The sequence below is a fragment of the Narcine bancroftii genome, chromosome 3 (genome assembly GCF_036971445.1).
Source record: "Narcine bancroftii isolate sNarBan1 chromosome 3, sNarBan1.hap1, whole genome shotgun sequence".
Classification (NCBI taxonomy): Eukaryota; Metazoa; Chordata; class Chondrichthyes; order Torpediniformes; family Narcinidae; genus Narcine; species Narcine bancroftii.
Window position 1 is genome coordinate 192663744 of NC_091471.1, and position 24973 is coordinate 192688716.

The 24973-nt window shown below is 39.4% G+C and overlaps 1 protein-coding gene across 4 annotated transcripts in view; it reads right to left on the bottom strand.

Annotated features, from left to right (window-relative positions):
• Positions 1-93: 93 nt before the first annotated feature.
• elovl6 (ELOVL fatty acid elongase 6) overlaps positions 94-24973 on the bottom strand; it is a 107099-nt gene continuing 82219 nt past the window's right edge. For all 4 annotated transcript variants that reach the window (XM_069926180.1, XM_069926182.1, XM_069926184.1 and 1 more), the window contains 2 exons: positions 8483-8634; positions 94-1915 (listed from right to left, as the gene is read on the bottom strand). In XM_069926180.1, the coding sequence (XP_069782281.1) occupies positions 1488-1915; positions 8483-8634 (580 nt within the window). In that variant the 3' untranslated portion in view covers positions 94-1487. The remainder of the gene's footprint in view (positions 1916-8482; positions 8635-24973) is intronic.

The following is a 24973-nucleotide window of genomic DNA, read 5'->3' on the forward strand; positions in this document are numbered from 1 at the left end:
TGTTTCTCAAAGCTGCTGTGCTTCAGAATTTATTTACAATGAATCATTTATCAATAAGACCACAGTATCAAAAAATACAAGTAAAAATATCTGTAAAAGTATTCCATAACAGGTTTATATAAATATTTCTGTAGAACCCAAATTCTGCTGTGTGCACACGACACCCCACTAACCTTTTTTTAAAGGACAACTTTTCAAACTGCTTAGCTTGGTTTGCGCTTAAAACAAAATAACCATTGCTCTTAAATTTAAAGTGTTTGGATACAAACAAGCATGAAGAAGAGATGGAAGATCATTGAAACAGGAACAGAGATCAATCTGAAAAGTGGTAAGAGTTTCTGTAACAGTTGGAAAAGAGAGCAATCAAATGAGTTAGGCAAAAGTTCAAAACACAACTAATCTTAGCGTGCTTTGAGAAATAATCAATGTGCACAAAGAATTTTTGGGTGAGACTGAAAATGTAAGAGAAACATAAAAACTAAAAATAAAGGAAAGAAGCCTTAAATCTTCCAGACCAGATGGCAACTGGTGGGTAGATGTCATAGATTTACACATTTGGCATATGCAATTACAGTGTGCAAAGAAGCTGCACAGTACAATTGTAATACTTTAGCACAAATCAAAAGGCAAAATTAACCCTGCGAATAAACTTTGCAGGAAATACTCTTATCCCTCATTTCAGTCCCTTTTTTAAAAAAACACACAAGGTTAAAATGTGGGGAAAAAAAAGTATTTCATACAAATATTCTGCAACCTGCTTATATTGGAGAGCCGTATGTTAACTTTCAGGACTGAAATCTACGAGAAAAATTTCATTGTAGCTGACAGAAACATTTTAACCCTACAGGTATATTTGATCATCTCTAAAATGTAGAATCGTTTTGTCCTTGGTTAAATCCCCACTTCTCTTAGGCAGAATGACTTTACAGTTTAAATAGTAGGTCTCAACAGGCCGTATGATTTATAACCAAATACCCTTGAAAAATACACATTTTTTAAAAAGTGGGTATTTCTAAAGGTATAAAATTTCATTTCAATGGACAAGGACATTATGGTCTTGAAGTTGCTTGCAATTCTCAGTGCAGAACCATTTGTTTTCGATTAATGCATAAAGATTTTAAGATCATTAATCTTTCCTTAAAGCTTTTGGTTCTTCTAGCTGGCCTTCAGAAAACCTTCTCATTAAAAACTAATCGAGTTAATCCTTTAAGCTGCAATACCTCAGTTGACAGTTTAAAAAAAAAACAATTCAGATTGCAAAGCACCAATATTGAAAAAATAACAGTTCAATGTACAACTTGTATCATCTCTTAAAGATTATTGTATTTAAATCATTTGAAACTTCTAAATGTGATGTCAACGAGGTATCACAAGCTTAAATGGACTAAACCCACCTACCGAGTGCAGGGTGTCACTTTGAAGCACTCAATACATGTTACTGTGCCACATGATCAATCCCCTGAGCTGTAACCTTTAGCCATTCAGGTCTAGTTTGCCTTCAATGTTTTCCTGGTGCTGCTGCTCAGATAAGCCCCATAAAAAAACTGGCAGAACAGCACAAAGTAGCTGAGGTACATGAGGGAGGACCAGACAATGTTGTGCATGTGAGATGGGCACTGGCCCTGCTGCATCCACTCGTACACCAAATAGTTAACAATGCAGCCCAAGATCATCTGGGTAATCTGTGTCATGGTGATGAACATGGCAAACTTGCGTGACACTCGGAAGCCAGCAGCTCGCAAAGCGTAATAGGAGTACATGACAGCGTGCACGCCATAGTTCATGGTCATAAACCACCCTCCTCCAGCCACCATGTCTTTGTAAGAGTACCAGGAGTAAAGCAGGACAGTGATGTGATGGTACCAGTGTAGAAAGATCAGCTTCTGTTTCCGTAGTATAATGAAAATTGTATCTCCTAAAAAGACAAAGAGAAACATTTTGGTAAGAAGATAGCTAATTTCATTGACTGAAGATCATTAAAAAAAAATCTTCATATTACATAAGATCTAAGGTGGCATTTCTATAAGCTTTGTCACTCACTAAGAATTGGTTGTAATCTCCTATCAACCACTACTAGTTGTTCAAGAATTAGTCTGTGAGGTTTTATGACAGAGCATATAGAAATGTTTTGGGGAGATAAATTGGGAAAGGTTTGTTAAAGTAGGTCACATGCAAACACTTTAAATCAGATCTTACTTGAAATACTGGAGCTATGCTAGACATAGTGGCTTCTCACACCTTTTTGCAAGAGCTTTGAAGAGTGCTCAAGAGATGTCACTAATGGATTATTGTTTACCAAGGCAAGAGATGAAAATGAATGCTGGCACCGCTAGTGTCTACAGGAGAGTTCTGCTGTTGTAAGAGGGTCATGTGGTTTTGCAAGCAGAGAGAGTCAAACAGGCTTTCTCTCAGTATGTGAGAGAGAGTGAGAGAGACACACACAGAGAACTTGACAGTGTTCTAACCAGCAATAAGTTGCTGGGACTGGAACAGGACAAGCTGGCAAGCTTTTGGAAGTCAGCCTGGTTGAAGCCATTGTGGTTCATGCAAGAGGAGAGTACTGGCTGTCTAATGTTTCACTTGGAATAAGGGGAACAAAAGGTAACTCTATAGTGACCTGAAAGAAAGAGGTTATCATCTGGAGATCCCTGAAGGGGCAAGTTTCGTCAGCCAGACACTGGAGTGGAGTTGTGGATGTCCTTGAACAACAAATCTCTCTCTGAACACCCTCAGAACCTTCCTGGCAGTAACCATTTACCTTTCGAGCACCAAAGCCTGGTGATCTTTATAAATGTTAAATTCTATGCACAGTGTAAGAATTGCCTGCAACCAGAGAACTTGGAAGAATGAGAAGTGAGATTGGACCAAAGAACTTTTCTGAACTTACACACACTTGCACTTAGAATTAGAAGGGGGTTAAGTTCAATTAAGTTAATAATAGATATGTTAAAGTTTGATTCTGTTTTCATGTTTAAAGATAATTAAAAGCAACTTTTGTTTAAGTAACTATTTGTCTTGATAAATATCTTTTGCTGCTGGGTTTATGGGTCCTCTGGGTTCGTAACAGAGGCATATTTATGAACTGACCTCGAAATGTGCATCTACTTTAATGTTTGTTCAGAAGTGCAATTAAAATCTCCCCCCAAAAGGACCAATTGACCTATTTTAAACATTTTCTAAAAAAAAAATTCACATCATTATGAAAAATAAATTGTTCTTTAAAGAAAAATTTTAAAATGATTAATTTCCATTGGTAATAGCATATAAAAATGAGAGGAAATTAATTGAAGATTATTTGGATCTAAGGAATCTTGGCTGTGTGGATTCAGAGCTGGCTTGCATGCAGAAAGTAGAATGGTGGTAGATGGAACATTCAGGTAGTCCTTGACTTCCAACCGAGTTACGTCCACCTGCACATACGACTAGAATTTAAAAAAAAATCTTTATTAAAACTACTGTACAAGTACACATTTTGTATTAAAAGTACTGTTTACAGTGGTCCCCTGCCTGGAGGTCAGTGACCAGTGGAGTTCCATCGGGATCTGTTCTGGGATCCCTGCTCATTGCAATTTTCAGAAATGACCTGGATGAAGAGATAGAAGGATGAATCAGTAAGTCTGGAGATGACACGAAGGTTGGAGATGTATAGGATAGCGTAGAAGGTTGTTGTAGGTAACAACAGTATATACAGTGTCCTCCATAATATTTGGTTCAAAGACATATTTGTCCTTTATTTGTAACCTTTTAAATTTATAAACAATTCATATGTGATTAAAGTGCACACTTCAGATTTTAATAAAGGATATTTGTGTTCATTTTGCTTTAACCATGGAGAATTACAGAACTTTTTAATACATATATACATTAAAGATGTTTAGTACTTTGTTGCATATCCCTTGCTTGAAGTCTGTAGACCTTTTCACACTGCCAAGTACATGCGAGTTAACCCTCCAAATTAGAGGGTCAAATTGCAGGAATCGTGTGGTGTGAAAAGAAATAACTAGGCAGGGCAAGTCAATTTCAACCAGGCTCTCGACTCTTCTCAGAGCAGAGTTGAGAGTCCAGCTGAGTTAACTCACCAATCACCTTCTGGCAGTGTGAAATGACAACCAGTCTTACCAGGTACAATTAGTGATGTTAGTGCCTGCGTGCTTATGTCAGTCTGGCAGATACATTTCAGAGCGCGGCCGGCCACGCTCTGACAGCCCCCACAGCCATATTTTGATAGCTCCTCCCGCCTCGCTGCCTGAGTCCCGCTCTGACAGCCCACCACCCCACTGCCTGAGCCCCACTCTGACAGCCCCCCCCCAAAAGCTCCCCACCCTGCTCTGACAGCCCGAGCTCCGACAGCCCCCCGCTCCACTGCCTGAGCAGGGTGGGGGAGAAGGCGGCATGAGGGGGAGCAAGAGGGGAGTGGTCCTGGTTTGAGGAGCTGCTCGGCCGAGGTGCTGCTGGCGCTCCTGGTCACCGGCGGCACTGGAGTCCTGCTTTCAGGAAGCAGAGGACTGGTCCACTGTAATGGACCACAAGCACCATCATGAACAGGTAGCCGCTCTGGCTGGAACCCACCTGACCCTGACATCCAGCCTTCTGCCCCACTTGGTTGCTGGCTCCAAGCAGCCGACGCTGGCAGCTCGCTCAGTCACTGCCACTCTAAATGAGGCGGCCTAGGGTAAACTATTGATCAGTATTTATAAAACCTTTCAATGAAAAATGACATAATAAATATTTTTTGGTAAGTGTAAGATGTCGTTAACATTTCAACAATAAACATTTGACAAATTAATCTGATTGTGATTTTGTGTTTATGAAGATCATAATATCTAAAGGTCTGACAGCTTTGAAATGTCATTGTGCAGTCAGCTAGCTGTCAGAGCGCTGTACGTAACACGTCACTCGCGACGTCACCACTGGAGGTGGAAAATCCCGTGTAGTAGAAATACCTGCAAATCATGGTGCAGTGTGAAATGCTGCCGGGTTCAGCTTGCCCTGCATTTTTTCCCATTCCCAAGGTGGGTCGGGAGTGAGAAAAGGGCTTGTGATTCATAGATGTGTCTGGGTTGAATATCTTCTCTGGTGATGCTCTGCCAGGTCTCTACTGCCGCCATCTTCAACTGTTGCTTGTTTCACTTCACCACATGGAAGTCATGCTCAATTGGATTTAGATCCAGCCATTCAAGAATTTTCCATTTTTAGCTTTGAAAAACTCCTTTGTTGCTTTACCAGTATATTTGGTGTCATTGCCTTGCTGTAGAAGTTTGGAGGCATTTGCTCAGCCAAGCAGATATTTCCATATACCTCAGAATTAATTTTGTTACTGCCATCAACAGGAACATCATCATGCCCAGGCCATAACACTTCCACCACATTTCACAGATGAGGTGGTATGCTTTAGATCTTGGGCAATTCTTTACACCTCCACACTTTCCTCTTGCTATCACTCTGATGCAGGTTAATTTTGCTCTCAACTAGATCTTTTTTTCCCAGAATATTTCTTGGCAAACTGTAATCTGGCCATCCTGTTTCTGTGGCTAACTAGTGGTTTGCATCTTGCAGTGTAGCCTCTGTATTTCTGTTCATGAAATCTTCTGCAGACAGTAGTCATTGACACATCCACAGCAATATGCTCTTTCTTCTTCACAATATCCCAAACTGTTGATTTTGGTCATCCTAAGGTTTGAGCAATGTATCTTACTGTTTTATTCTTGTTTTTCAGCCTCATAAAGGCTTTATTTGACTTTCATTGGCATAACTCTGGTCCTCACGTTGAAATATGGCAACTACAGACTCCAAAGGTGATCAAAAGCTCAGAATCAAGCCTAGATCTCTTATCCCTGTACCAATGAGCAATTAAACATACCTGAGTACTCACAAACACCTGTGAAGTCAAATGTCCCAAACATTATGGTGCCCTGAACTGGGGGAACTATGTATAAAAAGTGCTATAATTTATACATGGTCAAATCAAATGTACACAAATAACCTTAAATAAAAAACTGGAATGTGCATTTTAATCCCGTGAATTGTTTGATTTCAAATTTAAAACTGTGGAGCACAGCGGCAAATAATGGAAGAAATTTGTCTTTGTCCTAAACATTATGGAGCGCACTGAAGATAGGATGCAGATTTGGGCAAAAACGTGGCAGATGAAGTTCAATCCAGATTAGTTTGAGGTGATGCATTTTGAAGGGTCAAACTTGAAGTCTGAGTGCATGGTTAATGGCAGGATTCTTAACAGTGTGGAAGAACAAAGGGATGTTGGGATCCAAGTCTATAGATCCCTCAAGGTTGCCCTGGAGTATGCAACCCCTTGAAGCTGCTGCCGAACATAGGGGCCACCAACTTGGGCCCAGCTTCTGCAGTAGCTGGATTTTAAAATAAACCATTGTCAGCTCCTTTAACAGGCCTTTTAAAGCCTGTACAGAGTGATGGCAGTCAGATCCCACGGGGGATCACTGTGTTTCCACTTATCAATCTCCTTGGATCCACACCAGCGACAGACCTCTATTAAGTCGCTTCTCATTCTTTTTCGCACCAAAAAGAAAAGCTCTAACTCTGTTAACCTTGCCAGATAAAACATGTTGACCAATCCAGGCAACATCCTGCTAAATCTCTTCAGCACCCTCTCCATAGCTTCCATATCCTTCCTGAAATGGGGTGACTAGAACAAATGTAGTCTAACCCAGAGTTTTATAGAGCTGCAACATTACCTTGCATCTCTTGATGTCAATACCCCAACTAATGCTGGCATAACAGAAACTGAGTGTTTATTTTAAACAAGACATCTGGTTAGACTGCACCCTATGTCTCGAACTTGGTGCAAGTTCCTGCCCACTGCACTACTGCACCAAAAATCTGGCACAAATTTCGAAGTAAATTGGTGCTCCCATAGTGAGGAATCACCCCCAACTTGATGTCGAGTCACAGTCTCTGGCGGCTGTGCTGGATTAGATAAGGCAGGTAGTGTGCCTGCTCACTGAAGAGATATGGAGGTCATGAGGCTGCATTATGGATAACATAGAGCTATGACTGGGAAATTTGCAATTTTCACCATATGCGCCGACTGCTCTTCTGGATCCTACAGTTTCTTTCTATCCTCTGTTGGAGAAGATGGAAGCTGAAATGTTCTAGTGAGAATAGTGTAGCCAGAAAACTTACATGTGTGTAGAAAGCAACTTCCACCACATCCAGTAGGAGGTGAAGAGGGAGACAGTAGAATCCAGGAGGTCTGTAAACATGGAGCAAATGCTACCAGAACCCTGCAATGATCACACACACTGCACTGACTAAGATGCAGCCAAGCCCACCATCTCAGGACCGAGTGGCTACACAACCCCATCCAGCGCCAGCCCTCATAGGGAGAGTCGATTCACACAGTCAGTCATCGCCAGAAAAATGCTAACAAAGAGTAGTAGTGAAGGCAATGTCTTAGCCTAGGCTCCTGACACAGCGGTACTGTCTGTGACACCTCTCTGCATACAGTACCATCATGATTCCATTAGCAATCTTTATCTGGAAATGAATCCTGAGGGCTAGTGAGATACTAGAGTCTTAGACTCAAGGGTTAGAACATGGTAAAAAAAAATGAAAGATATGCATTGGTGCCTGTACATAAATAACAAAGTGACCCAGTAGTTAATCCCTTCTGGAAGTGTTTCAGCATGAAACTGCTCCTGGTATGACAGTCCACCCCACCTCCCCTGAGGTAAGCAATGTCACACATATGGGGCCAGGTCTCAGGTACCATAGCAGCTGGTGGACGGTCCAGCCAGGAGCAAGGGAACACCTGTTGCAAGGTTCCTCTTTAGTGGTGACATGTACTTGATTGAAAATCACAAACAGTATCCTGCACATTTCAGCATCAATAATGTTAATGCACAAGAAAAAAGGAAATGAAGTGCACCATTTCTCCAAATAAATTTCATTATGCCACAGCCAACATTTTGCATTTTATATATATTCTCTGAGGAGCAATGGAGATATAATGTGTGAAAATGTTTTCAAGCATCGAAAGAGAACCAAAGACACTCCCTTACTTTTCGTGCATTATTATTTTTTATAGTAATGTCGAGAGATGGTTATAATATGTTTCCACTAAGATGCCTGCTGAAAACACTGAATTTCATGACTTGTTCATAACAATAAATCCAGATCCTGATGGCATTAAAACAGAATTATCCAATAGGAGCTGTAGATTACTCTACAATGTAATGAATGACATGGTTCTACAATATCCATGATTATATATAGTAAATATATTCAAATACATTGCTAGCAATAAATTTTAGAATCTGCATAAAATTAAATTTTACCTCTGAATCATTCTCTTATTATTGCTCCTTATATTCACACATATTTCAAGCATTGAGAATGAAGTGTTAGTTTGAAGACAGTGGGATAGCCTCATTATTTTTGAGAACTACAACTTTCGGCATAACTAGCATGCAGCGTTCACCATAAATACATTTCCTTCCACACTCACCTAGCTCAGGTGCTTTGCTCAACACAAATGCATATGCCCAGAATTTGCTGATTGGCCCATTGTAGAAACCTTGATCACATACTGATTGCTTCAAGCCACTGGTTGTCAGGATATACACCATGTAGGCCCCAGTACGGACAGCTCCAATAATACTTTGAAGGGGAAAAAAAGACAGAAAAATTAATGAGGCATAATACCACAATGAAGTTCTTTTTATGTACAACAATTATTTTTCTAAAAGCTGTGCAATGTAGAAAAAAACCCCCTGAAAACAGCTGCATAGAAATTGGAGCCATTAATGCTTCTTTCCACGTGTAACATAAACATAAGGTTTTTTCCATCTATTTTTGAGGTGTTGTCATCAACTTACTGCTGAAATCATGCCAATCAGGAAACAGGCCTTGTCATTTACTACCATGATCCACTTTAACATGTGTCATTTGCACCAAATGTTCTCGATGACTTTCTTGTTTTAGCTACTTTCAAAAATTTAAAGTTATGAAGACCATCAACCCAACCCGTCCAGGCTGACCAATATGCCTATTTGTCTATATCCCTCAATTTTTTTCCTTTTCCCATGTAACTATCCAAATGCCTTTTGAACATTATAATTGCTCCTGCTATTACCTTCTGTTTTTTCAGCTCATTCCATATACTCTCCACCCACTGTGTGAAAATTCTATCCTTCAAACCCCCTTTTAATTTTCCTCCCTCTCACCTAAAACCTATGCCCTCTAAAATTCCTGCACCCTGAGAAAAGATTCTTGCCCATCTCACCTATATCTATGACTTTCAGAATTTTATAAACACAACAAGGTCACTGATCAACATGCTTTACTCCAGGGAAGACAAACCTAGTCTATCCAATTTCTCCTTAAAAATCAAACCCTCCAGTACAGATAAAATGCCTGAAAATCATTTCTGCACCCCCTCTAACTTAATCATATTCATCCTATAGTGCATCAGCCAAAACTTCACACAATACTCCAAGAGTGGTCTAACCAACAATTGGCTCAATGGTAACATGATGTACCAAGTCCTATCTTTCCATTCCTCTGTCTATGTCACCACTTTCAGAGAACTATATCTTTGTAGCCCAAGGTCTCACACTAGGTCTCTGCCCTTCACTTATTTTGTGACCCAATTTAATTTTCCAAAGTTCACACTTGTCCGAGTTAAATTCTCTCTGCTCACCTTTCCAAATGATTGAGTTCCTGTTATAACCTTAAACAACCTTTTCCATTGGCAACCATATTCACAAAATTTGGCATAATATCCAAATTAAGTAATCAAGTCAAGTTTATTATCATCTGATTGCATAAGGACAACCTGACAAAACAGTGTTGCCAGTCCTCAGTGCAAAACATGCAGACACATAACCAGGCATGCCATACACACTGTCTTCCGAATTATTAATATACACGATAAACAATAAAGAGTCCATTGTAATCCTTTAACAAACTGTTTACAGGTTTCCAATGTGAAGGGCATCGTTCCACTACCATCCTCTGCCTCCTACCATCAACACAATTTTGTATCCAATTTGCTTTCTCACCCTGTACTCCATGTATTTAACCTTCTGGACCAGCCTACCACGTGAGATCTCATTAAAGGACTTGCTAAAGCCCATGCAGACAATGCCCACCATCTTGCCCTCATCAATCCTCTTGGTGACCTCCTCAAAAATACCTCCAGATGTAATTTCCCATGAACAAAGTCAACAGAAATTGGATCAAAAGCTTGCATCCTATGACACTGGCAAATAATTCAATGAAATGGGCTGCACATCACACTGAAAAGAACAAACTCTGCATGAATTAGTGTCTCCCAGGACATCATTTTTATTTCAAATCATCGAGCTATACAGCACAAAGACTTGTTTTTGAGCTAGTCAAATTCCATGTTAAAATATTAACCCTGTAACGTTTTTTTTTAAAAAGTAACCTGTGCAAAGATCAATGTGCTAGTAAATGACTCTTGATCTGTGACATGACGTTGCTGCCGATAACAGGGGACAAGGGCTTTGGCCCACTCATAACCATGGTGTGTAATGAGATTGCTCATGTCTTGGGAGAGTCTTGTCCCCTGTGAGATCCACGCACAGGCTTAAGTGCAGGGGTTGCTGGACTTAACCATACAAAAGGCTAAGTGACCTGTGTCATTCATTTTTCTGTCAGTTCACTTTCATGGTTAGGCAATCAGCAGGGTAATAGGGCCTCTTCAGTCCATGCCACCCAATTTGCACCCAATTAACCTACACCCCCATTACATTTCAAATGGTGGGAGGAATCCGGAGCCCCCGGTCAAAACCCATGCAGACATGGTTAGAACATACAAACTCCACTGGGATTTGAACCCCAGTCCCAATTGCTGATGCTAAAAGGAGTTGCGCTAACCACTTATTTTGTAACTTTAGATTTAGTGTCAATTAGTGCACCAAATATACCTAAAATCTTATTTTTAGGGACTTTACAAGTATAAGATACACATGAAGCTGTGAAAGATATTAAGACAGCCTGTTTGGCTTGGATGCCTTGGACCACCAGACCATGATTTTTAAACATTTCTGAAAATCCACCGATTTGAGACTTACTGGAGTCACACTGAACTGATTGCTTCCACATCAACCGAATGCTTGGTTTGTGAAACAGGGGATAGAAGTATTTTATTGCATTATATCCAAGAATGCTGAAGTTAAATTTTGTTCAGAAAGTTCATTATCCTGTTCCAAATCATGTTGATTTTTACAATGCTAGTCAAATGTGTTAAACTATTGTTAGATGTGCAGCTTTGTTCCATTGTTGTGAAATGTACAACATTCATTAATCTTGTTAATCGGAAGGTTGACAATGAGTAAATGTTCTGGCTTCTATGTGTGTCAGAACATTTAGAAATTTTTACCTTCTATCCTAGTGTGTCAATCCTGGACAATCGACTCGACATTGAAAAAAGTCCTATTGTACTTTGTTGTACTGCACTGAAAACTCCTGAAAAAGCTTGGGGTGGTACATTTACAATTGTCACTAATATATAAAACATTTGTTCATGTCAAAAATGCATGTATTCGTAAGGGAATGATTTACCTGTTTGAAGCTTCCTTCCAACAATAAAAATTCTATTATTTTAGATAAACAAACCTTTGCAGTACTAAAAAAATTGTAGGATTCAAGGATGAGAAGCTAGTGCAAACTCTGTGACTAACTCAGTGAAGTTATTGCTGAGAGCAGTTCCTTTGTCACTGAGAGCAAAATCAATCAAAATGGAACAGGTCAGCCCCAACGTTTGAGCAATTATTTAGCAAGAATTGGAAGGAAATGCAATGATGTTTGATAAACCTTGACAACCCAGTTGAACACAACCTGAGTCTGGAAACTAGGAAACTCAGCCACTCCTATCCAAAATTGGGAGTTCTGCAGATTTGATAAATTGGAAATAAATCAAGTCAGCAAATGGAGCATCTGTGAAGAAAGGGAGATTGGAATCCAATGAAAAATGATTAACCTGAAATATTAATTTGAGTTCTCCCTCCACAGATGCTATCTGATTTAAGTTATTGTGCGACTTATTTACCAAGTCCAACTGGCCCTATTGTTGCAATCTGGTTTAGTTGGGAAAAGGTGCACAGATTAAAATCTAAAATTTAGGAAAGTGAAGAGGTGCCTGTCAAATACTGCTCTGCAGGTCCCAATCAATGACGGATTTCAACAATGCAGCATCCCCAAATGAGCTTTTAGTTTCACATTTAGTAAACATTCCTAGAAAGATAAAAGTTCCTCTTGATTATGTAAAATTAAACATACAGTGCCCCCCATAATGTTTGGAGAAAAACTTTTTTTTAAAAAACTTTATATGCCCCTATACTGCAGTTTTAAATTTGTTATCAAACAATTCTCATGTAATTAAAGTGCACATTCCAGATTTTATTCAAGGTTATTTGTCTACATTTTGCTTTGATCATGTAGAAATTACAGCACTTTTTATACATAGTTCTCCCATTTCAGGGCACCATAATATTTGGGTCATTTGGCTTCACAGGAGATTGTGAGTACTCAGGTATGTTTAATTGCTTCATAGGTGCAGGGTTAAGAGAGCTAAGATTGCTTCTAAGCTTTTGATCACCTTTGGCGTCTGTAGTTGCCATTTTTCAACAAACATGATGGCCAGAGTTGTGTTAATGAAAGTCAAAGAAGCCATTTCGAGGATGAAAACAAGAATAAAATAATAAGAGGCATCGCCCAAACCTTAGAATGACCAAAATCAACAGTTTGGAACATTAAAAAGATAGAGCGTACCGGTGAGTTTAGTAACCAGAAAGGAACTGGTTTTCCAAGGAAGATCTCCACTGCTGATGACAGAAGAATTCTATCAAAATGAGAATAAATCCTCAAATGAATGTCCAATACATCAGAAACAATCCTCAGGAGGCAGGTGTGGATGTGTCAGACTATTGTCCGCATAAAACTTAATGAACAGAAATACAGAGACTAAATGATGGCAAAGGTGGTATGCTTTGGATCTTGGGTACCTCCTACATGCCTCCACACTTTGTACTTGCCATCAATCTGATACTGGTTAATCTTGCTCTCATCTGTCCAGAAGGCCTTTTTCCAGAATTCCACAGGCTTTTCTAAATACTTTCTGACAAACTGTAATCTGACCATCCTTCTGTGGCTAACTAGTGGTTTGCATCTTGCAGTGTAACCTCTGTATTTATTTTCATGAAGTCTTCAGCGGACAGTAGTTATTGACATATCCACAGCAGTTCGCTTTTTCTTCTCAATGATGTTCCAAACTGTTGATTTTCTAATCCTAGGGTTCGGGCTATATCTTATTTTCACTGGGACAACTCTGGTCCTCGTGTTGAAAAATGGCAACTACAGCCTCGAAAGGCTGTAAAAATTTAGAAGCAAGCCTAGCTCTCTTATACCTGCACCAACGAAGCAATTAAACATACTTTAGTACTCACAAACACCTGTGAAGCCAAATGTCCCAAACATTATGATTCCCTGAAATGAGGGGACCATGTATAAAAGATGCTGTAATTTCTATCTGGTCAAACCAAACTGTTTACAAATAACCTTGAATAAAATCTGAAAAGTGCATTTTAATTAAATGTGAATTGTTTGATTATAAATTTAAAACTGTGGAGCAAATGGAAAATAAAGGAAAAAAAAACATCTGTCCCAAATATTATAGAGGGCTCTGTAGTTCAACAATAGACGAAATATTGGTTTTCAAAGCAATGTGAGCAGAGAGAGGCAGCTGTTAGATGGAATAGCAAATCAGATGCATAGCCAAGTCAATTAAATATCAAACTATACGCATGATTCTGTCCGATGACTCTCCCCCAACTGATGACCTCTTCTCGAGTCTCCAACTCTATTCTTCCCCTTCGATACCTCATTCTGTTTAAATTTCAATTGGTCTCATACCACCAACCATATGGACTTCTCCCCTCGCCCACTCCAACCTTACCTCATCCAAACAAGCCGCATTCTGCTCATTTTGCATCAAGTCTGCAGACAAGGGCAGAGTTGCTGTAGTCTAGCAGATGATCTCTACCATGCAGCGATTAGACTGCAGCTTTCAGATACCACCTCATACTTATCCCTGGATCATGACCCTCCAAGCAATCACCAGACCAGAGACCCCTGCACAGTCACAGATCTCGTCATGTCAGATCTTCTCAGTTGGCAACCTAATAAGACTTCCAACCTACTATTCCTTACCGAATAGTAAGCACACCGTTTCTGCTTGCTCTTATCCCATACATTTCCTCAAACCATGAATCCATCCCATCTCCCTTGTACAATCTCTTTCCACCCTAATCCAGAACACATCACACATTCTCTTCACTATTCCCTGGCCCACACCATGTCATCTTCACCAAAGATATCCAGTCTTTATTAAGCTCCATCCTTTATCTGGAAGGTCCTAAAGCACTCTACTTCTTACTGCAACAAAACAGTGCCACATCACACATATTCTCATCCACCTAGCTAAAATTACCCTATCAACTTCATTAAGTCCTCTCACTTTCAACAAATCAATGGTGTAACTACGGGCATTTGCATGGGCCATATCTGTGTCTGTTTGTTTGTTGGCTAATGGAACAGTCTATGTTCCAAACATTTTATGATACTACTCCCCTGCTCCTTCTCTGTTTCATCGACAATTGCATTGGTGCTGCTTTCTGCATCCAGGCAGACCTCATCAATTTAAATCACCTTTGCTGCTAACTTCCGCTCGGATTCACTTGTTCCTTTTCTGACACTTCTCTCCCTTTTCTGCATCTCTAAATCTACCAACTCCCACAGCTACCTAGATTACACTTCCTCACTATCTTTCTCTGTCTCTGCCATTATCTTCTCCAAGGTGAGGCCTTCCATTTAAGGATATCCAAAATGTCCTCCTTTTTCAGGTAATGTTGTATCTCTTCCACTGTGTGACAGATTGTTCACACATTTCCTCCATTTCCCAGACTTTGCTTGAACTTCTCCCTCGTTTTCGCTCTTCATCCCACTAGACAATAATCCAGTGCATCTTCCTTCATCATTTCCTTCCGCTACTACAAGATCCCACCAGAAGCCACCTCTTTTACTCCCCAACCCTTTTTCACCATTTGCAAGGATCACTTTCTCCATGACTTCCTACTACACATATCTCTTTCCACCCCAGCACTTTCCGGCAGTAAATGTAAAAAAATACTACATACGTTCTTACAGCCCCTCCCTCACCACTATGTAGTAACCTAAACAGTCCTTCTGGTGAATGACATGCTTAGTGTAGCAGTTAGCAAAACACAATTATAGAGCACCAGTGACCCAAGTTCAAATTCTGTGCTGTCTAACAGGAGTTTGTATGCTGTCCTTGTGGGTTTCCTCCAAGTGCTCCAGTTTCCTCCCAAGTTCCAAAATGTATGAGGTTAGAAAGTTAATTGATCAGATGTGTGTCTTTGGGTGGTGCAGGCTCCTGGACTGGAAGGGCCTGTTACTGCACTGTATCTCAAAGTTAAAAGATTCACATGCACCTCCTCCAACCTTGTCTCTTACATTCAGTGCTCCTGATGTTGCCTCCTCTACATCAATGATTTGAGGCGACTAGCCATCTCAAGCCCTTGGTTGCATGCCATTTCAACTCCTCTTCCCATTTCTACACTGACCTGTCCGTCCTCTACGTTGTCCACCTCCAGGGTGAGGTCCAATTCAAACTAGAAGAACAACAACTCGTATTCTGTCTAGTTGTCAACAAAACAATGAAATAAGCACTGAATTTTCTGATTTTCCTCACCCCCTCCTTCTAATCCACCTTTGGCCTCCCATTTTAGTCCCCTTTCCCATGCTCCTCCACCAGCACCCATCACCCATTTTCATCCATGTCATTCAGCTTTACCTTTGCTCAGTCTGCGAACCAGCTAGCCTCACATTTCCCCAACCCTTTTTAAAAAAAAACATACTGTCCATCTACCCCCTCTATTCTCAATCCTGATGCAGGATCTTGTTTCAAAACAGTGACAATGTCTTTCCCCCAACAGATGCCGCTTGACCTGCTTAGTTCCATCAGCAGCTTGTTTGTGCTCTAGATTCTAGCATTTATAGTCTCATGCCTGCACAATTTGCACTCCTTGTCAGGATTTTATTGCAGTTGCACCTCGAAATTTAGATTCTTGATAAAGTGGGATAAAACTGGTCCGAGAAAAGATTCAGATGAGCACTGATTCATTGTTTAACACCCCTTAGTAATGAAGATAGATTTTGACTTTGAGTCTTTAAACTCTGAAGAAGATGGATGTTCTCAGTTAGTTGAACCAGAAGACTAGCTCAGTCTATCAGCCATTCTTTTTCCCATCCTCCTTGTTACCCTTGTTATATAATCTGGGTTTTAACTCAATATATTTCTCAATTGAAATATAGAATTTAACTCATTCGAAATACAAAATTTATATTGCAGGCATGTTCACTATATGCCTCAAACACTCAGAAAATGCAGATATCATGGAGCCACTGCAACAGTGCCACCTACAGATTCCACACACAATCAAAGAGATACTGTACTAGGAATAGAAAAATTCATTCGAGTGACCCAATCTTGACCAATAATTCACAAAAAAACTATCAAATCATATTTTCATTTTCAGTAAATTATTTCTACCTCTAGGCTATTTTAAGAAAGCTCAAGAGAAATAATGGCAAGGTCAAAGCATGCATTGGGTGGTAACTACTATTAATTTTGTTTTTAATTAATGTACTTAGAGCATCAAAATGAACTGCTTACCCAGCAGCCAGTGAGGAACATCAAACTGCAATTCTAGGAGCAAGGTAACAGCATATTACTGTACAGTGATTTATTTCCAAATAACTAATTTATCATGCAAACATCCTGGCATAATTATAATTAGATGATCAAATTTATAGGACTGGAATTATCACAATATGTTATTGACCGTGCAAATAATGCACTGTTCTCCAGATAGTCAATAAATCTATTATTTTTACAGCAGAAATAAATTGTACCCTCTGATTTTTCAATGAAAAATTTAGGTGAACTTTTGTCAGTGAATGTAGTTTTCTAGTGGCTGTCAGATTATGAATTTTAAACTGAAAGCCTGACAGACCAAGCCAAAAGATGTGTATTTACATTTTTAAAAATACTGGAATTTGTACGTAAAAATCAAGTACCACGAGGCAAGGAAAATAAAAAAAATCTGATAAATCATCATTTAATTTCTGCATCTCTGCAGGCAGTCTACTATGTTTCTTTACTTTCATGCATGTTGAAACAAATTGTGTGTCATCTTTGAGCCATAGAGTTCTACAGTAAGGAGACAGGCCCTTCAATCTTGTGCATTAGCGAAGGAGTGCTGCACTTTTGGGTGTGCTTCAAGTGAAATATTTGCAGACGAGCTTTACTTGAGAAAGCCCAGGCCAATATTTATGCCTCAAATAATCAGTAAAAGCAGATTACCGTATTTGAAGGCAAACAAGAACCCCCCCACCCCCAAAAGGATCAAAAATATCCCGAGTCTTATTCTGTATGCGAAGTTGAGGTATCTGGTAGGCAAATATTTACCCAGACACCATAGACTACCTGCCTAACTCCATAATACTGTCATATTATTTACTCAAATATAACTACTACAACCACCACCACTACTTACAGGTACTTTAAAAAAGAAATTATCGTAAAAATTAAAGCTGGATGTTCTGAGACGAATATTTTTGTTTAGCTCCCAGCTCTAAAAAGTTAAGCAGTAACTGTTTCTGAGCTCATATGTGCATTATTGTCACATTTATTTTTAAACATTAAAACGTCTTTTAGTTTTTAAAAGAAATTTGAAATTAGGGTGATAATGGTAATGCCGACAGTGATTATCGTCAGTGCGTGGATCACTTGCATCACCGCTATTTATCTTTGCGCACTGAAAACTCCTCATTATGCTCATGAGCCACTGCCATTTGGTGTTTATCACAATAAGGGCATCTTGGTACGAGTATTATCACAACAACACCGGAAATACAAATGCATGGTGATAGCAGTGGAAGACTTTACCCTCAAGATGGCTACAGGAGGCAATCACTTAAGCTATACTATTGGATCCAAACTATAAAGTTGTAAACTGTGCTAACTGTGCTATGGTAATAGAGCAGCAGTGAGAGTTTTGGGGGCATTGCCTACAGCAAAAATGCTACACACTGCTAAAAAAAAAAGGTAAACATAACTTTCATTGTTCAGCTCCACATTGGCCAGAACTTGAGGAGGAGCTAAAACATTGGGTGGTAAATGAGAGAAATACAGGGAAATGCATTTCTACCAAAATGATAATTAATGAAGCCAGGAGATTAAGAGAAGGACATAGGAAACAGGGTTTTGCAGGAACAGAAGGTTGGTGTTATCTGTTCACAAAAAGGCCGAGTTTATCACTGCATCCGTGACATAGAAAATGTCAGCGGATTATGAAGAAAATGGGAAGAGTAAAGACAACAGGAAGAGTGAAATGCCCCACCATTCCACGGGTGCGTGAGTGTGTGAAGAAATCTTGGGAAAATGTAAGAACTGAAATTATTGTGAAGGCTTTCATCACTACTGGTAACTTGATTTTATAAAATGTTTTCTGCTATAGCTAAGCTGTTTTTGTTTTCTCTTGTAAATTTCAGTAGTATTGTTATTGAAAAGATTTTTCCTATTGTCCTAGATGCATGTTTTGTCCAAGTTTTTTTTTCTCTGCTCTATTGTAGCTACATATTTCAATAACATTAAAAGCGCATCTGTAAATACTCTAAAAAAAATTCTTCATATTTCCTGCCTAAATGGGGGAAGAGGGCTTCTTATATGGCAATAGGTCTTATATGCCATAAAATACGGTATTTGATTAGGTTGGTGGAAAATTTCAATGCATCAAAGACAGTGCATCTGCACACATTATAACATTTTATTTTCCTCTCTCAGGACCCGCAACAGTGAGAGTATGACTCAGATAAATAATTTATTTGAAAGGTGAGCTGTTAAATGTTTTTAAGTGTTCCTCAAATTGCTGTCACTACATCCAAAGATCCATGTTTAAATATTGGGGCATGTATTCTCTTGATGTTTCCCTTCAACAATACCAACTCACTGTCATAAAGCTGTCGAATTCTGTGCGGTTTTTGTCATCTGACCAAACATACTAATGGCACTGTGAAGAAAGCATGTCAGTGCCTCTACTTACTCAGGAGTTTACGGAGGTTTGGTATGACACAGAAACCCTAGCAAATTTCTACATATGTGTGGTGAAAGTGTGCTGACAGGCTGTATCAGGAGCCCCTTTTCCACTGGCACCCTGTGCCATGAATTAACTGGGAATTTACTGGGACAGGGTCCAGTGGAAAAGAATATTGTCCGAATGCTGGTGTCAAATTACATCATTTAATGTCGGGGATTAACTTCCTCTACCCCTACTCATATCTCCAGCATTTGCTGAGCCAATGTGCTGATACAACCAGTGGAAAAGGGACAGCAGAAAGTCACCCGTTTTCAGTTGAAAACTATCCCCAGCGATGAGTTGTGTTCAGTGGAAAAACAATTAGTGTCCCAGTTAAGGGTGGCACAAAGTGCTTCCTATCCTGGGACACTGTGCAGCCAATTAACTGGGATGCCAGTGGAAAAGGGGCTACGGTCTGGTATGGGAACACCAGTATCCCTGAGCGTAAAGTCCTCCAAAAAGTAGGGAACAGCTCAGGATATCACAGGCAAAACCTTCCCCACCATCAAGAACATCTACAGGAAATACTGCTGTCAGAGAGCAGCAGCAATCATCAAGGGTCCAGATCATCCAGCACACGCTCTGTTATCATTGTCACCATCAAGAGTTATAGGTGCCACAAGACTCACAATTTGGGACTCATTTAAGGATTGTTATTTTATTGATTGTTTTATTCTATCTGTATTGCATAGTTTTTTTGGATTTATTTGTTTATATGTGTACATTGAATATAGTTATTTTGCATTACCAATTCTGCTTTGCCTGTAAGAAAGAATCTGACAATAAATCTGAAATCTGTACCAGTACAAGCCCACAAAACAGCACTCTCCAGTCCAAGGTGCAGAATAGTGCAAAGCACACATACAGATAAAACACACATAAAGACAAATGGCATATAAATGTAGTACAATTACATATAATAAAATACAGGTACACAATCCTTTATCCGGAACCCATGGGGGACAATGTGTTCCAAATTTCAGATTTTTCCCGATTTCGGAAAGCCCACCCCAATTGTGCTGCTGTATCCATCCCACCCCCTTCCAGTCACCCTGTCGTCTCCCCCCGCCCGACGCACTGCCAGTCTCCCCCCCCTCACCTGCCCGACTCGCGCTGCCGCCTCTCTCCCCACTTGCGAGATTTTGGAGCTTTCTGGATTTTAGGTGTCTGGATAAAGGATCGTGTACCTGTATATATATTATTCATAGATGGTAGAGTCATGGGGAGTTGTTTTAACAGTCTCCCTGCCCCAGGAAGAAACTGTTCCTCAGCCTGGTGGTTCTGGTTCTGATACTACTGAATCTTTTTCCTGACAGGAATGGCTGGAAGATACTCCATGGAAGGGGTCCTCCCTGATTTTGGGAGCCCTCTTTAAACAACGATCCCAGTAAATTACATCAATGGTTGGTGGGGGAAGAGACTCCAGTGATCCTCTCTCCTGCTTTTGTGGTGCTGTGGACTGATCTCTGATCCAATGTTCTACAGCAACAATACCACACTCTGATGCAGCCAGCAAGGATGTACAATAGAGCTCCTGTATAGTTGACATAACGGTGGCCAGTAGCCTTGTCTTCTCAGGATGTACAGTCAATGTTGTGTCTTCCTGACAAGTGAGGAGATGTTGCGTGTCCAGCATAGGTCACTTGTTAAGTGGATTTCGAGGAACTTGGTGCTCTCTACTTGTTCCACGACTGGGTTATTAGTGTGTAGAACATATTCTTCACATTTAGCTATTGAACAAAGCCTTTCTTCCTCTCAGGTGGCAAATCAACCATCCCTGGATGTTTCTTCAGATCTTTCATACACATCACTTTCATCTGATCCTATCTTCCCTGCTAACCTCTTCATTTTCCTGTTTCCAACAGCCTTCCAACATTCCACTCTGTTATCAACAGAGACTGGAATTTCTATCAAAGCTCATGCCTAATTCTTTGACTAAGCAACTTCACACAGGAAAAATTATTACAACACAATAGAAGTCAGTTCTGGCTATTTGAAGCTATGCTGCCCAATTACACAATTAGCCTACAATCATGTATATTTTGAAGGGTGGGAAGAAACCAGAACATCAGGGGAAATCCCACGCAGAAACAGGGAGAGCCGTACAAGCTCCTTACAGACAACACTGGATGGATCCTTGCTTCTGTTGCCAGAAATTTTGATCTACCTGCATCCCTCTTACCCTTGCCAGATCTTCTCTGCATAATCCATCAGTCTCACATTAATTAGCTCAATTTTTTTCCAACCTTATCTGTATTACAGTAATCTGTTCACAGAAGACCAATGTTATCATTAAGATGGTGATGAAGGGCAGTCTTGCCATTATAAAATACTCAACAGGTCAGGCAGCATCTATGGTATGCGAAGCAGAATTAACAATTCAGTACAATGACCTATTCAGAATCATAATTAAGTGATGTACTTCAGCTCATATTTGCCCATGGAACCTTTTAAAAATACTTCCTCTCCTAATAATTTCATTTATTCTTAAATCTTTACCTTCTCAGCACACTTGAATGCACCACAAATGTCTTAAACATGAGTTATTCAGTTGACAGCTGAAGCTATAGATAATACTATTGTCTGGTGTCTGTCTTGCAGAGGCTGAACATCACATTCTGACATCTTAGAGCACCTCCCTCTGGACTACAAAGTGACCACTGAATATCAGGTGCTCCTAGACACCCTTCATCTCATGATAAACAGGATGGGGATCAAACTCTTCCTGGATCAACATCTATGGATACCACTCCAACAACTTAACCACAACTCCATCCTATACAGCAGTAATGCAATCCTTGCTGAGATTCAGTCAGCTCCAACCTTGTTTTCATCAATAAAACAATACAAGCTTTGGCCTGTCATTTTTTCAGCTCTTTGCACTGCTGCTAAGCCATGAACACAATGAGTGGGATTGTTGCCGGTGTTAGACAAACTGAAACCCAAAAGTGGGCTCACATGCTGTTCTACAGGGAAGATGGGTCTGCTTTAAATGAATACATTTATTTTGTATTACAGATATTGATCGCATCATGCATTTCACTACAGAATTTGATCAAACAATTTAATGCTATTTTAATGAGAGCATAGGGAAAAGGAAGCATTGGATACCAGATCATACAATTCATGCATGTTATACAGCATACACATCAGTGTTTTTAAGCACTTGAGGCTTCAGGAGGAAAATAAACAATAACAATGTTATAACACAGACACTTAAGTTGATGTACAATTACTTGCTTGAGATTTTGCACATACTTTGCAATGAGAAGCACCATTGGAGCAAATATTGTGTGCAGATTAACATCCAGAGAAAACACTAACACTCAATGACATCTACATACCTCCAGAGGGAAAACAACGCAATCATGTGAGCAATTACATTTCCAAAATTGCAACAAGAATAGGAAGCCACATCATGAATCTCAAGCTCTTTACAACTGCATGGGTGGAAGTGTTATGTCTGAAATTACTGGCAGAATCCATCAACTCCATAACCATGAGTTAAGCAGAATCTTTATTTTACTAATTCCAGATCAGATGTTGTGATAGAATATAAAAATTAGAAAATTAGCTCCGTAAATATTTCATAATTTTGAATTTCACTATTTATTTTATTCCATTGTAGGCTAAAGCACGATTGGCAATGCAAACATATATTGCCCATTCCTTTGAGGAGGTGATGGTGAGATACCTTCTTGGACCCAGGCTTTTCATCCAGTGAAATAAGTACCATAACATGACTGAACAGGCAATTCCAAGGTTTACATCTAATGGCTGTGCATATGTCAGGAAGGTCTGCATCTTGAAGGAAGTTGTGGGTAATGCTTGGTGGCAGAGGTCACATGTTTGGAAGGAGTTGATATAGCTTTAATGAAAATGAACAGGCATTTAAAAAAAAAACATACAGCATGGTAACAGGTCCTTTCGGCTCATGAGCCTGTGCCACCCAATTACACTCAAATGACCTCTGGTACATTTTGAAGTGTAGGAGAAAATCAGAGCCCCCGGGGAAAACCCACACCTACACTGGGAGAACATACAAACTCCTTACAGACAGTACAGGATTCAAACACTGGACCCAATTGTTGGCTCGATAACAGGATTGCATTATCTACTACGCTAACTATGCTAACATCTGCAAGACATTAGATACTGTAATTGCAATAGAATGGTGATGGTGGACTCAACTCAAGTCTGGTGCACGATGACCTCAAAATGTTTATCATGTCGGGTGGGTTGGTGCTGATCATGCCCTTGTGATTGAATTCCTACTGTTTTATGGACTAAATATTGTCCAGAAAGCTGGGGCAATATTGGAGGTTAAGATCAGACTCTTCATCAGTATTAATGGTGGGGGACAGACAGAGCAAAGTGAGTTGGGTGAGTTGTGTGTGCAAACAATTGAATGAAGTCATTCTGATGTGGAGCTACAAGGTTTTCCTGGAAGGGACCAAATTGATGGTCATCCCTGGCTATTCAAGACCAATTTCACTACTGAAGTTTTGCATCGAGCAATTCCATATTTTCCCTAAGCCAAGTAGCATATACTGATGAGTAATATGTGACTATACATAACTCATGTGGAGCATGCTGCCTGAAACTGCTGCCCAGTCTCTACACACCTGCAAGTACTTTTGGATCAATAATATTGTTCATCCACTCTTCAAGGCAACTGAGTCATAGGTGACATACTGCAGAAGCTCCAATCCCAAAACAACTGACAAAGCATAGTTTTGTGTGTCAGGGGAGAAAAAATTATTGGAATTATGTCATAAAGTCATGACATATATAATAAATGTTAGATATAGATTGGTTCAATACAATTTTTTTACATCAATTATATCCAACCCCACAGAAACTAAACAGACTGAAATCAGATTTATCAGATGTTTCAGGTGTAATCAAGCGATAGATACTTTTTTTTTCCAACACTCCACATGAAAATGTCCAAAATTGAGACTATTCTAGATGGAATTAGGATGATTTTTAGAATGGGTTACTGGAGTCAAATTTCCTGAAGATCCAATGCTTTTCTTTTTAAAAAAAGGTAATAGATTAGGGATAAGACCAAAATTGAAACTTAATTTGTTTCAAAAGTAATTTGTGAAAATTGCAGTAGCATTAACCAAAAAAATGTACAGCAATGACATGGAAATCAGATTCTTATTTGGGAATAGACAGATAGCATGTTGAAATACATAGTCGTATATCTCTTGAGAAGATTACATATAATTTAAGATATAAATATGATATTTTTAAAAAAAATATGGTGCCCATATTTACATATTGTAGGTATTAGTTTATGAAAGGTATCCCCTGAACCACAGAGAACCTTACCAACTCCTTGGAATCATTATATGATTAATAATGTAAAGACAAAAGTTGGCTGAATGTGTTGAAATTTTTTTAACCAGATGTGTTTCTTTTTTCCTTTTGCTTTTTCCATCTTTCTTTCTTTTTGATTTTCTGGTCTTTGGGTTATTATTTTGGGGAAATGGGCAGGAAGAATTCAGGGGGTATATAGTATATTGATTTGAGATGTACAATGGATATTTTTCTGTATTTGAACATTAATGCAAGTATAGAAATTTAAATAAAATATTCAAAAAAAGTTTTATGTCTCCAACATTAATCTTCTTACTTGGTCAACAAAATTAGTAGATATCAAACACTAAGCAGATAAAAAAAATACAAGTCTGAAACAAAATAGCCATAAATAAACTAACCTTCCTCTTTGCAATAACTTGAAG